The 14,124-nt window shown below is 40.2% G+C and overlaps 3 protein-coding genes across 3 annotated transcripts; 2 read left to right on the top strand and 1 right to left on the bottom strand.

The window, feature by feature from the left end:
- Positions 1 to 1,337: 1,337 nt before the first annotated feature.
- LOC132791435 (uncharacterized) lies at positions 1,338 to 9,957 on the bottom strand. The gene is made up of 4 exons (XM_060800349.1): positions 8,946 to 9,957; positions 3,729 to 4,964; positions 2,538 to 2,888; positions 1,338 to 1,858 (listed from the first exon to the last, which is right to left on the bottom strand). Exons 2-4 carry the CDS (start codon positions 4,936 to 4,938, stop codon positions 1,536 to 1,538), a joined length of 1,884 nt encoding a protein of 627 aa, XP_060656332.1. The 5' UTR covers positions 4,939 to 4,964; positions 8,946 to 9,957; the 3' UTR covers positions 1,338 to 1,535.
- Positions 9,958 to 10,050: 93 nt separating this feature from the next.
- Positions 10,051 to 11,501, top strand: LOC132791438 (alpha-(1,3)-fucosyltransferase C-like). Its single transcript, XM_060800351.1, has 2 exons — positions 10,051 to 10,951; positions 11,016 to 11,501. The coding sequence occupies exons 1-2, from the start codon at positions 10,134 to 10,136 to the stop codon at positions 11,407 to 11,409; spliced, it is 1,212 nt and encodes a 403-aa protein (XP_060656334.1). The 5' UTR covers positions 10,051 to 10,133; the 3' UTR covers positions 11,410 to 11,501.
- A 113-nt stretch (positions 11,502 to 11,614) lies between these two features.
- Positions 11,615 to 13,317, top strand: LOC132791436 (alpha-(1,3)-fucosyltransferase C). The gene is made up of 2 exons (XM_060800350.1): positions 11,615 to 12,573; positions 12,638 to 13,317. Exons 1-2 carry the CDS (start codon positions 11,717 to 11,719, stop codon positions 13,044 to 13,046), a joined length of 1,266 nt encoding a protein of 421 aa, XP_060656333.1. The 5' UTR covers positions 11,615 to 11,716; the 3' UTR covers positions 13,047 to 13,317.
- Positions 13,318 to 14,124: the final 807 nt, after the last annotated feature.

The raw sequence follows: 14,124 nt of genomic DNA, 5'->3' as shown, positions 1-14,124 counted from the left end.
AACTTACAAAGTCAAATAACCTTAAAAAGGCAGTGTATAAGCAAAAGAGCAAATGGAGTTAGCTCAGTGGCAACAGCAGCAGCCGTTTAGTCAATTGGTGGTCCTACTTTGCATAAGACTTTATGCTGGACCTCAAAAGGACACTTTAGGCGATCCAGTTACAGTTTGATCGACACATATCACACCTGGCCTATTGACCAACAGACATAAAGAAAGAGGAGAAAGAGCGGAGTGAGACTAACTGCTGCCAATGGAGCGAGAAAAGAAAACAGCAAAGATCACAGCCGTTGGCCCGACAAATTGGATAACACTGGACGTTAGTTAGCTGAAGAGTGGACACGCGTGCGGCGGATTGAATTACCCAGGCGCATGCGATGTGTGCCCCACATGCAACATTGCTCATAAGTTGGATCGAAACTGGAGATGGGTCAGTTTTGAAATGCAGACGATATTACCGAAAGCAAAGCATCAGCTCGATCTTTGGCACTGGGTGGTCTCTGGAGCTCAGAGAAGCTAGGTCCAGTGAATTGCCCATGTTTGCCCAGGAAAAAATTTTTTTGCTCACCCTTAGTTTCAAAATTATAAAATAATATTTTTTATTATTTTTGAAGTTTATTAATTTGGTATATTTTATTTTATTTACCGCACTTTTTTACTTCTTTTCAAAATGAGTAGAGTACACTCAACTTTTTTACTTATTTCAACTCCTTTTTTAATGCAATTTGTATAGCGAAAGAAGAATTTTCAAAATAAATGCTATTTTGAATTTCGCAGCTCATCGAAAAACGAGATGATCAAATGACATACATACATACTTTCATAGACTTTTACTGTTTATACCTGCTACCTCTATGACTCTGACTCTATAGTATATCTTGAATGTAGTACCATAAAAAATATACCATCTGACATATCTTTTAGTATTTTTGTGGTATATTATATTGGTATATTTGAAGAGCAATATTGCACCGTTTCGCTTTCTTTAAAAATGGGTTGCGGGTATCTCACAGTCGAGCACACTCGACAGTAGCTTTCTTACTTGTTTTTTACTTAATCAGTTAAGTTGTGGCATTATCTCTGAACTTACCTGAAGAATTTAACTCCCTGGAGATGCGTATCCAGGCGGCGCGTTTTTCGGCAGTGACTGCGACGCATTGATTCCCTCAATACGCTGACGCTGGTCAATTGTCGATCGTCGTTGCCAATGAACTGTGCTAACTCGACAATCGGATGTTCTTTCAACAAAAAAAAAAAAGAAAATAAAACAAATTAGCAATAAAAGTTTTATTCCGTTACAAAAAAAATTAGTATATTAAAAAAAAGGAAAACGGGTTTCATTCTCTCACAACAAAAAAGGACACTTCTGATCTTAGGTTAAAATGTTATATTCTTGTAAGGTATACAAGGGGGGAAAGTAATTCCATCAACTTCCATTGACTTTGGCTGGTCTGCCACTTCCACCGTCAGTTTCGGGCTCCTCTGGCATCTGAACAACGACATCGGATTCGGTTTCCATTTCAGATTCCGTTCCCGAGTCATTCTCTGGAATCCGAGATGCTGTCCAGCGGTGGCATCTTGTGCCTGGCGGCGGAGCGACGTCCATCGGCGTCGTCATCATCATCCTGGGGTTGCATCAATGCTTCGTGTATGCTGCAACGTTTCACCTCCTCCAAGAACTTGTTGTGCACAATATAATAGTACGGATCGAGCGGATGGTAACGCACATTGATAAGAAACTTCAGTTGCTTCAGGACATGCCACCAGTTCTGTGGCCAGGGATTCTCAATGCCGCGCTCTAGATCCTCCATGTAGGTCTTGAATGCAAGCTTAAACGTCGACCAAACATCCTGATGATTCACTTTGCACCCAAGAAGCGCAACAACGAACATCGGTCAATCCAATTAAATATCGCACACAAAAAAATATATTAAAAAAAATTTTCTCTCAACAAAAAAAAAAAACAAAAACAAAATAAAACAAATTAGCAATAAAGGTTTTATTCCGTTACAAAAAAAAATTAGTATATTAAAAAAAGGGGAAATAGGGATTCATTCTCTCTCTTTGTGTACGATTACTTATGGAAAATACTCAAATATCATTATGATATATTAATTTCTAAATTTCTGTTGTTGCCTCACTCTCTATTTCTCTCTCTCTGTCACTATCACTCTATTATCATGAGCATTAAAATTTCTAAACATTAAAGTTAGTTTTAAACATTGGACTCTTTTGTTAAACTTTTGTTTAACTCTTTTGAACTGTGGAAAATATTTTAATACAATTCTGATTTATTTATGTCTAAATTTCAGTTCTCTATTGATCAAAAATAAAAATTCCAGCACTAATACGAACAATTTAGGGATATTTGGACAGTTACTAAAATAGCATAATCTGCACAGAATATAAAGCTGTTCTTTTTTTAAGAAAATTGGTATTAAAATTATTGCACAAGTTATTTGGATCAAATCAAATTTACTGGATTTCTAACAAAGTCTATAACTTTGCTAATTGACTAAATCATTCACAACTCTACTCACTTTGTGGAAAATTCTCCTTTGCCTCGCGCCAAACATCGTGACGCTCCTGCTCGGTAAACATACGAGGAGGCCGCATCGAATTTGCCGACTCGCCGGGACGTGGACGACGCAGTTCCCAGTAGAGATGCTCGTAGCGCTTACAATGTTGCATGAGAGCGGGCAATTCGTGCTTGTGCAGCATTAATTCGTTTTTGCGTGCGATTTTATCGAAATCGTTGAAAAAACGATGCGACTTTTTCCACACCTTGAGTGTGCTCTTAAACGGACGCATCAAGTCCTCCATGGGTGCAATTTGTGGAAACAAATTGATGTTGTGCGACAAAACTGTCCAAATGGCGCGACAAATATCATCTGCAAAAAGCAAAGAATAAAAATATCAGTCACAGAGCTCTATAATAATAACAAGCTAAGCTTCAATGTCGTTGATATTGTTAAATTATTGCTTAAATTCTTAAAAAGATTCTTTTAGTCAGCTTCGTCCCTATATAATGTAACTGATTGTAAAATGATATTTGAGTAATCTAAAATCCGCTGGGAAATCGGTTTTAAGTATATTAGAAGATATCTTCTATACTTTTTAATAAAATTAGTCATTGGTTTTTATCTTCGCTAAGTACTGGTTGAAGAACATGCTGTAATTTATGTCTTGACAACACAAACAAAAAAAAGCATACGAATTTGAATTCAAATTTAGAGCCGGAATTTCAAGAAAACCTTTTAAATTTGCGTGGTGTTCACAATGTAGCGTCCGTTTGGATTATATTGATTGATTTAAAATGTTGTATGATTTATCTAAAAACGAAGTTAGTTTTTAGGAAATTTAAGTGAGATTAGATTTTCTATAATTTTCAATGGAATTAACACAAAAAAAATGTTTTTGAAAGCTGTAATTGGTTTGTTTAAAATTAAAGCTAGTGAAACGTTAGCATAATGTTGATAACATATATATTTCAAAGCAGGCATTGGTTTGTATCTTCGCTAAGTACTGGTTGAAGTGCATGCTTGTGGTTTGTGTCTTGACTTAACAAAAACAATAAAGAAATAGCTCGTTTATCATACCGATTTGAATTGAAAATAAAAGCTATTAAAACAGTAGCTGTCATTGATTTATATCTTCGCTAAGCACTGGTTGAAGTACATTGAGTATTAACTTAACAAAAAGAGCAAGAAATAAGAGAAATTTAAGCTTACCTGGGAGATGAAACTTTTTGGATAACTGCGACCATAGATCGTTGATTTTCTTGGTCAGATGCGGCTCCTTGCTGTGCAGCTGTGGCACGGCCATCACTTCGCGAATGAAGAGCGCAGTGCGTGACATATTGAAATTCGCCTGGATCGGCACATCGTTGACCGTCACATGCAACATGCGTCCATTCGATGGGCAATCACGGAACTCCACTCGCAACAATTGCGCAGCTGGTGTTGAATTTGCTGCTGACGCAGAACTCGAAGTGGCAACCGAGTTCGTGTTCGACTTGCTGTTGTGGTTGGTGTAGGTAATATTTACGGGATAGTTGCTGATGGAACGAATGCTGGGCATGGGTAGCGATTTGAGCGATTTTTTGGACAAATAAGTCACAATGCCAGGCTCATAAATGTTGTCGCTTTCGCTGCTTTTCAAGTTGTTGCCACTGCTCGCGTTGCTGTCGCCGCTCGAGTTGCCGCTGTTGTTGTTGGCCTTGTCGCTGCCAGGCGGAAAGAGTCTGCTGTTGGGCACAACTGAGATAATGGAAGTCCTGGGAGGAGCAACTGCAACTGCCTCGCTTGTTGCCAGTGGCAACACGCTAATGTCGGCCTCGATGCGCGGCAGCGCAAAGCTCGTTGTGGAGCTGCAATTGGAGCTAATGCTATGATCGATCAGACGCAACTGTTCTCCGTTCAGTTTATAGTTCTCAATGGCCACCTTGTCCACATCGATAATAATCTCAGGTTGTGGCGCCACAATGGTCACCTCATCATCATCGTCGTCGTCAGCGTTGCTGGTATGTTGATCCTCTGGCGTCTGACGTTGCAGCGGCATCCTGGCCACGTGGGGATACAGGAAAAGCAGCTGCTCCTCATGCAGCAGCGAGGCGTAACGTTTGCCAACGCGATAGCGACGACGACGTCGCTGCACATGTCGCTGGTAGCGATGCCGCAACTCGGCCCAAAGGCTCATGCAATTGCTCCACTCTTTGCCCACTTTGGTGGCAATCAGTTGCCACAACAGCTCCTTGTATCCATCATCCTTGAAGCGCACATGTTGACTATTATACAGCGCCGGTTGTTCACTCACCAACTGGATGAGCAAACGTTCCGTTTCAAAGGCCGCAGCATTCTTTCCACAATTCGCCGCCTTGGGCTTGTCGTTTGTTGTGCCGGGTTCGCTTTTAAAGCTGGTCAAATCGATTGTAACCTCCATCAACAGCTCAGGCGGCGGCTTCACATCTACAAAAGTAATGTGTATGTATTTATACGGTAGAAAGCGATTATTGAAATGACAAATATCGAGGAATTTGCAACTGCATATTACGACTTATTTAATCTATATAGTATAGATATAGTAACACATTCAAAATATACCATAGACAGCACAATATACCAGATTGTCAGCCAAAGCAACTAAGACCCCTAGTAAATATGCGTTTTTGCTTATACAAAAGTATTTCTTTAATAACTTCGACAATTTTTATCAGATCGCAACCAAATTCTCAGGAATCATAACTACTATAGTTATTATTGTACATATCAAAATTCGCAATTCAAACTTTAAAATTACGCTTGTTATTCGATTTTTTTTATTTGCGGGGGCGGAAGGGGGCGTGGCAAAAATTTGACACACAGACGGACATGGCTATATCGTCTCGGCCGTTGACGCTGATCAAGAATATATATACTTTATAGGGTCGGAGATGCCTTCTTCCGTTACATACATTTCCTGCCATAGGTTAGAAGGGTATAAAAAATTTTCCATACGCTTTATTTGTTGATACACTAATGACACTTTGATTATATACTGCACTGTACATTTAAGTTACATTAAATTATTAATTAATTTTATTTATTTTCATATCCATACATATGGGAAATATATAAATGTGTATTATCTGATGATGAAGCTGCTTTCGCTGGCAATGAGGCGCGACCGTGTTGCATGCAACTACCTCCTTCATTTCGAGCGTTGTCGTAAATCTTCGAGGCCAAGGACACTTCAATTAGGCTAAGCGCCGCTGTCTCGTGTCGTCGGCCTATTCTGTATATTGTTTAGACTTCTGTGTCACAGTTTCAATTGCAATTAGCACAACATTAGCGCGGCTGACCTTTGACCTCGCTGCTCGCTGCCACTCCCGCGGTGCGCGCCTATTGTTCTGACCTCGACAATGTCCTTGTGTCTCTTTTTTGTGTCTCTCATTGGTCTCATTGTGTTTTGCTCTGCAGCCCAATGTTTTCTGCGTTTTGTCACGCATCCATTCGCCAAATGGAAGGCAAAAATTGCGGTTGTTCCATTGTCCCTACTCCTACTCTGTGTGTACGCAGCGGCGTCTGTGCCGCCGGAACAGGCGCCTCCGCATATTTACATAATTGCCCCTGTCTCGACGTCACGGTAGCGAATTGTCGTCCCTAGAGACATGACCAACGAGAGAGACCCCGAAGAGCGAAGTGGGAGTGAAGTTTAAGAATGGGCCCAACAGCACAACAAGGACAAAGGAAGCGAGTCTGCACGCTAAGGGGAAGTAAGGAATAAAAAATGTGATGAGCAATAAAAGGACTGGCATAATGTTAAATTAGTGCAGCAGTTTGAAGCGGAAAAAAAACGAAGCTACTAACTAAAATATTTTCACGGGAAGAGCAAAATAAATTAAATATGAAGCGCAAGATGAAATAGTGAGAAGGTCGAGAGAGGTGGACTGTTAAATACCCGAAAACAATGTGAAATTATTCTAAAATTATTATTAATAATAATATTATTATACCGAATGGCATTTATGGTATATTGACATACTACTACATTCAAAATATACCAGATTATCAATCAAAGCATTTTAAATAAAAGCCGCACAGTGCGGAATTGTTCTTAAAATATACCAACTTAATATACTGAAAATACTAAGATATACCGAATGCTATTTTGGTATATCGATATATACCATAAAGTACAAAACATACCAGATTGCATTAAAGTAGGCATTTTTCCCATATAAAATTATTTTTTAAATAAATTCTAAAATTTGTATATGATCGTATCCCAATTTGCATGAATCATAAAGACCTCTTCTGTATGCTACATACATTTCCTGCAGGCACAAAGTTATAATACCCTCTTACCCTATGAGTAACGTGTATAAAAACTGCACAGAAAAATATGAAAACGTAAAGCAAGTGAAAGAGCAGTGAAAAACTTTTTTAGTTTCATAATCCGGAAAATGAATCAAAGACAAAGAAAGTAATTTCGTAAGACTGACAAAGGGCACAACTAAAATGCTAAAGTTCTCTCAAAGTTCTGTAGAATTTTCGTTTTTCGAAAATGTTCAACCGGAATTCCTGGTTTACATAATTTTCCATATGCCATTATCAAAACGTCAGCGCATCGCATCGCGTCGCATCAATCAACGGAGCTGGCAGCAAGTGCCTGCATCCGGGCAGGCATGTGTCATCGCTGCCACAAAGCCTTCACCTCGTCTGCCTCCTCCTCCAGCTATCGCCCTCTCTATTGCTGCTGGGAGGCCCCACTTAGGAGCGTTGAATTTGCGCTGATCGCGACAAAAAAAGCGAGCAGCTCGCAATTGCCCAACGGGGCCAAACTTTACTTGATTGCCATCATCATCAAACTGTTTATGCGGATGACACAACAATAACAACCGAGAACATCAACAACAACAACATTTAGTGGAGGCGGCGGACAATTGTGCAAAAGATTTGTGAATGCTTTCGGTACCGGGCACTGATAATCACTGAACTACTCAGATTTGATTGCCTGATGAATGAGTTGGAGGTTTTGTGGGTCAGAGCATTGAATGCGTTGCATGTGAATGTTGCTTTCGAGTGGCGCCAAAAGGCGTGAGACTCCGCCGTGACTCAAGCGAGTGACGTCAAGCAATTGCCAGTGAAAGTGAGAAGGGAAAACCATAAGAGAGTTTGCCGAGTCGGCAGCATCAATAAGCAGGCAGTTAGGCAATAATTGGAACGCGTAGATAGCACCTAATTAGGGTACCGAGGCGACTGACAACTTTAGCGCCACTAGCGCGGGTGGTCAACAACAAAAAAGGAACAGCATCGAGGCTAAGACGGACACACCCAGCAACATGCAACACACAAGCGCTGTGGCAGCTGCCTAGGCCAATGCCACGTTTGCCACTTCGATTAGGTATCCTGAAGATTGCCTGACTGTCCAACTCTAACAAGACGGAGTTTGTTTTTGTTTTCGGGTGTCGCCGACGATTCGTTGCGTTTCATTTGTGGTCCAAGACCAAGCTGAGATAATTACATGTTAATTCGTGCCCCCTTCGAACAAAATTCCTCTCTGTCTCTTTCTCTCTGTTGCTTGATTTTTTAATCCGAAGACAGCGCAATCAAGTCCAATTTGAGCGGCGTCTCTCTGAGGTGGCGACTTTGCCGCCGGCGTCCTTTCTTTGTTCTGTTCTTGTTTCATTCGTTTGTCGTTCGTTGGTTGTATCGAACCGCTGCGGATCGATAATTAAGCAGTTGCCAACAATGTGTGCGGCACACATTTAATTGAGGCTAAGGACACCTTCAACAAACCGACGACTAACCGACTAAATGCCTGCCACGCGGAATGTCTGTGTCATGTGGTCAGACACAAAGTAAAAATAAAAATAAAAATAAAAACAGGTAAATCACATAGAGAGCAACTCAACTGGCAGGCCTATTAATAACTTTAATTAAAATTGTGACTTTGGTAGCCGCCATCTCCATCATCATCATTGGCTTGCACATTTGGAACTGGAACTGGAACTCTTTGAGAGTGTGGGAACCAAATTATTCAAATCTTTTTGCCCAACCGAGGAGCCATAATTCTCCTCCAGCGCGCTCTCTCATATGCATATTTATTGCATTTTTCGACGCGGCAACGCCCCCAAAATTCACAATGGAATTTCAATTCCATTCTCTGACTTTGACTTGCTTGCGACGTGGACTTCAGAAAATCGCGTTCAACAAGCAACGCTCGGGGATTCGGATTCTGTATTGGACCAGCGCCTCAGTCTCCAGTCTCCCAATCTCCAAATGCATTCATTCGTATTTTGCCGTCTTTTGTTTTGCTACGCTTTTTGTTTTGCAACCGATTTGCCATCTCGTTCAGTTGCCTTTAAACTTTGGTCGTCATCGTCGTCGGATTCGCAGGAATAATTAAAATTTATATGTGTTTCGTTGTTTGCATCTCGTTTTTCGGTTTTCAACTTCGTTCCTCACCTCTTCTAATGTCAAGCAAGCTGCACTCCAGCTTCCATTTCGTTCAGCAACAGTGTTTCCAATCCCCTCCACTTCAATCGCAATCGCAATCCCAATTCTGGTCCCGTCTGGCACTTTGGCAATTCCATTTCACTTTCGCACATAAACGGGGCATTATTTATCAAGCGCTGGCGCTGCCAATTTGCATGGCAACTGTTGCTACGTGCCCCATTGCCATCCTTCGACTTCTTCGACTATCTTCTTCCTCATTTCTCATCTCTTTCTCTCTTGTCAATGTGAAAATTGCAAGCTTATTGCCCGTTTTCATTTTCAGTTCTTTTGTTGCACCTATTGTGTGTGCGTCATAGGCGTGGCAAGTTAACAACACAAAGAGCAGCGACACATCAGCACGTTTCCCTATCGAACTCGAACTCTTCAGCTCAGTCTCAGCTGGCGCGACATCCTTGGCGAGTTTGCGTGTCGCATTTGAAATGAGCTGCCAAATGAATATTTGCGAAATTGCAGTGATATATCATCGATGGATTGACCAGGCCATGCCCAGAACGTGCCCAGTTATCCCACCTCGCTTCTCCTCTGCCTCCTCCTCCTTCTTTATTTCCGCTGACTAGCAAAAAAAAAACAGCAACTGTGGGAATTACGCAAAATTTCTGGCGGATTGTCATGTTTCTGATGGTTTTTTGGCAAAAATGATTGATTACTTTGTTCCTGTTTTAGTTCCTGCCCGACTGCATGAATTCTATCCCGCCATGGAAAGTGCCAAATCGGAAATTCACAAGTTCCTCATGTGCTAAAGCACCAATACACAAACTTCAAATGCGATGCGATACTTTTCAATCGAGACAGAGAATTGCAAATTTTGCGATAATTCATTCACATGACAACAAAATTGCGTTAATGTAATCGACTGGTGATTGATTATCAATTTACATGTGTTAAGAACGAACTAGATTGGTTCTGCTTTAAAGAAAGGTGTGTTTTTATATTGTTTTGGTTGAGTTTTCAATAAAGGAATCATAGAAAATACAAGGAAACCATGTAGAAATTTAATGTTTTGCCGTTTCAATGACGTTTAATGTTAAGTTTGTAATCTCAGAGTTCATCGTAGTTGGCGCAGATCAGTAAGCAAGTTCCATCTCTATTCGATATTCAAGACAATTATACAATAGTTAGATAATTTATTTATCTAAAATGGCAAACAATCAAGAAATTGAGTTGACGGAACTGCAAAAAGTGGAAACACCTCGGACCCGAAATGAAGATATCCAAGCAGCGACTGATGCAGACATTGATGGTGAAGTATCAATATATACACGACCACGCCCACGCCCAAGTGTTCGCGCCTCCCGCCGCAATCCATGGAATCTATTAAACGGTCGTTTTATGTTAGTTCTGAAGTGGATCTTCTGTCTATGCGTAATTCTTTTGCTCATTTACTTGATGCCGCGGACTTATCAAAACAACATCGACAATCAACTAAAAACACCAACGGTTGTTATATGGAATGAGGGATTGGAGGATTATAAATGTCCCTGCATAATAACGGGACGTAATTATGCCAGTTTAATAATAGATGCTGTCATCGTTAATGCGGATCGACCCTACTCTTTGTTGGGTTTGGAGAAGATTTCGCATACAGAAAACTTTCTACTTGTGTTTGCAGCAAAGAATCCATTGATTATTGCACAGAATCCACTAACGGAGTATAGTCCATATTACTTTAACTTTACCATGAGCTATCGCTTGGACTCGGATATAAGATTAGCTGAATACTATTTCTCAACACTGACTCTTCAACCAGTCATCAAATTTGATCAGCCGGACAGGAATTTTATGATGAATACGGAAATGAAATCTACGCTTTGTCATCGCCTGGAGGGAAAAGAATTCCTTGCAGGCTATATATCGTTCAATGATAGCTATACTACCAGATCACAGATTGTTTACTTGGAGAATCTGCAGCAGCACATGAATCTTACCGACATTCAAAACTGCGCAATCGTCAATGAGTAAGTATAAGAATTTTAATGCTTTGCAATGACATATCATATAATCAATTCAATTCTCCCTTAGCTGCTCGTCCTACAAATTTATGCTGATATTTGAGCCTACTTCCTGCCCGGACTTTGTAAATTTACATATATATAAGGCCATGCTGAACTTTGTGGTGCCCGTGGTCATTAGTCCTGGAAATATTAGCCAACTCGTTCCTCCCGGATCTTACATAGATGGAGCCGATTTTGTGTCAGCCAAAAGATTAGCACAGTTTTTAATCAAAGTCAGCGCAGAATCACATTTATATGCACAATATTTCTGGTGGCATTCAAAGTATCAGCTCAACCAAATAAGAGAACCCTATTGTTCTATCTGTGCTGAACTGAAGAAGCCGAAGAGACAGCGTCAACCCGAAGAGTTCTCCAAGTGGTGGACACAATACAAGTGTCAAGTTAATAACTATTATTTCTAAAGTAACTAAATAGTCTTTGATACCTTTTATTACTGCTTTTAATAAGTTTGTAGCTTGTACTTTAACATAATAAATATATAATTAAGAAACTATTCGAATTTATTTTTAATTTGTCAAAAAGAAGGAAGAAATATTGAAGGCCTAAAATTAATATCAAAAAACAAATTAGCCTGTCTATGCTATATCATATATTTATTAAAATAACTAAAGCCTAAGTTGGCCCAGCTCTGTCTTTAACATAAATTCATGTTCACAAAACTGTTAGCTTTCAAAAATCAAATATTAAACGATTGTTAATCGATTTGAGATGCCAGCAGACAAAATTCTTAGCGATAAACTTGATGCCCAGTTGGACAACGAATCAGCCAAGGAAACATTGCTTCAACGGCATCATTCCGTCCACCTTCTACCCAACAATGAAGTATCCAATCCATCGAAGCCAACACCAACTTATTCCCGTTCCCGTTCAATGAATCCTTATCACTACGTTGGCGGTCATCTCAATAGAATCATTATAAGATGTATTCTAATCTTATGCATAATCAGCTTGATTTTGCATTTGATGCCACATCATCGTCTAAGCACCGCAATTAGTCACAAATCCAACGGATTAGCTATACTCATTTGGAATGAATCAGAAGATGCTCCCGATTGGACGCCACTGCAATGCGGTTGCCTGGTGACCGCCAATCGTAATTATTACAAAGGAAACATTGATGCTGTTGTTGTCAACGTGGATCGTCCTTACTCTCTACATCAGCTGAAGGATATCAAGCACACACCCAACTATCTGATGGTGTTGGCAAGCACATCTCCCTTGAGTCTGGCACAAAATCCACTTTATGATCATGACAACTCTCCGTTTAACTTTACAATGAGCTACCGCCTAGATTCGGATTTAGTTTGGTCATCGCATTATTTCTCTAGACTCGGTGAGATCGGTACTCGAGTGCAGCAATTTGATGGGCCAAATGAGAACTTTATGGAAACGTGGACAGTGCAGCAGCAATATGATTTCCGCATCAAACTGAAGAGAAAACACTTGCTAGCTGTCTACATGATGTACTCAGTGAATGATTATTCGCTGCCCGAAAGTCTTTATCTGCAGGAACTGCGCAACCACATCGAACTCGATGCGTTTATGGGCTGCAATCAGTATCAAGAGTAAGTCGAGGAATCCTTTTGAAAACAACTTAAGAAATACATTTACTATACACTCTCCTCTTAGCTGCTCTCACTACAAGTTCATGCTGATCTTCGATCCCAGCGTATGTCCGGACTTTGTGCACCCTCAGTTCTACATGGCGCTGGCTAACTTTGTGGTGCCCGTGCTCATTGGTGGCAGCAATCTAACGCAACTTGCACCACCCGGCTCCTACATTAGCAGTCAGCAATTCAACTCACCCAAAGACTTGGCTCAGCATCTGAAGCAAGTTGCTGAAGAACCAATGTTGTACGAACAATTCTTCTGGTGGCATTCGAAGTATCGGCTGCAGCAGATCAAACAACCTTACTGCGAACTGTGTCATCGACTACAACAGCAGCCGCGACCACATCGCAATCCTGACGCGTTCCTCCAGTGGTGGACTCAATACCAATGTTCGAATAGCACCAACCGCTTGGGTTGGTCGGCCTGATGATCTGTTAGCGAATCCCAATCATAATTATCGCTCGCCAAATTGGCCGAGTTAAATATTTTTATTCCACGGAATTTCGGCGGCACTCCATTGACCTCGCCGACGCGACGCGACGCGACGGTTTTAGAGCCAATAATTATACTCTTTCAGGTTTGCCCTTTAAAAACTTTAACTTTGTCATAAAGCCTGTTTTGCCTTTGTCGAAATTTAACGATTTTTGTTGTGGATTTTTGGTATTATTAAAATTGGGGTCATATTTTGGATTTGAAAAGGATTTTTAGTTCTTAGTGCTGTTATATTAAATTATCTATTTTTTGCTTAAGCTTTTTCTTATGGATTTTCGTTATTATTGAAAATGTTGGGACTTGGCTATATATTTTGGATTTAAATGAGATTTTTTCGGAAAGGGATTTAAAGGTCTTGCTATTATATTAAGGTGCAAGTTTAAACATTTTGATAGTACTTTTCTAAACTTATTTGTTAACCTATTTGATTGTGCGAAATTTCAATAAATCGTACATTAGTATGCTCATCTTAGGCAATCTTTCATTTAAAATCATCTAAATTTTTTTTTGGATTTTCATATGGATTTTTTATACTATTAAAAGTGTGAGGATTTTGGCCAAATTTCGGATTTGCAAAGGATTTACTTGAAACAGGATTTTAAACTCTTATTAGTGCTGTCTGTTTGTCCCTGTTATTGTAATATTTAGTTTAAACATTTTGATAGCATTTTTGTAAAACTATTTCTGAAACTATATCATCAGAAATTTTTTTTGTATATTTATACAATCTTTAATAAAATACCCCTGCAGGGTATCTACAAGTCCATCTCCCCTAAATCCTGCCATGCTTAATTGTGTTTATATATATTCTTCGCAACTGGTTCTTGGAATGTTTGGGATGCCAACTCGTGCTGGACGGCTGCCGTATTGTTGTGTGCAAAACTTGGCTTAGGGAGAGAGAGCACCGCATTTTGGGGTGACCATTTAGAGAGGCAATGCTCTTTGGGGTCCATTGCGACTTGACTCAAGGGTTTGACAAAGTCTCGCTGTCGTTGCTGCTGCTGTTGCCTGGG

The sequence above is a fragment of the Drosophila nasuta genome, chromosome 3, assembly GCF_023558535.2.
Source record: "Drosophila nasuta strain 15112-1781.00 chromosome 3, ASM2355853v1, whole genome shotgun sequence".
NCBI lineage: Eukaryota > Metazoa > Arthropoda > Insecta > Diptera > Drosophilidae > Drosophila > Drosophila nasuta.
Note: the sequence above shows the minus strand (reverse complement) of the source record. Positions and strands in the feature narration are given on the sequence as shown.

Bases quoted from the DNA above. Each gene is read 5' to 3' on its own strand.
- LOC132791435 (XM_060800349.1), bottom strand. From the start codon at position 4,938: ATGGAGGTTACAATCGATTTGACCAGCTTTAAAAGCGAACCCGGCACA. The intron at 2,889-3,728 runs GTAAGCTTAAAT...TGCTTTTTGCAG, and splicing joins CAAAAAGTTTCATCTCCCAG to ATGATATTTGTCGCGCCATT. The intron at 1,859-2,537 runs GTGAGTAGAGTT...TTGGGTGCAAAG, and splicing joins AAAGGAGAATTTTCCACAAA to TGAATCATCAGGATGTTTGG.
- LOC132791436 (XM_060800350.1), top strand. From the start codon at position 11,717: ATGCCAGCAGACAAAATTCTTAGCGATAAACTTGATGCCCAGTTGGAC. The intron at 12,574-12,637 runs GTAAGTCGAGGA...CTCTCCTCTTAG, and splicing joins GGCTGCAATCAGTATCAAGA to CTGCTCTCACTACAAGTTCA.
- LOC132791438 (XM_060800351.1), top strand. From the start codon at position 10,134: ATGGCAAACAATCAAGAAATTGAGTTGACGGAACTGCAAAAAGTGGAA. The intron at 10,952-11,015 runs GTAAGTATAAGA...ATTCTCCCTTAG, and splicing joins AACTGCGCAATCGTCAATGA to CTGCTCGTCCTACAAATTTA.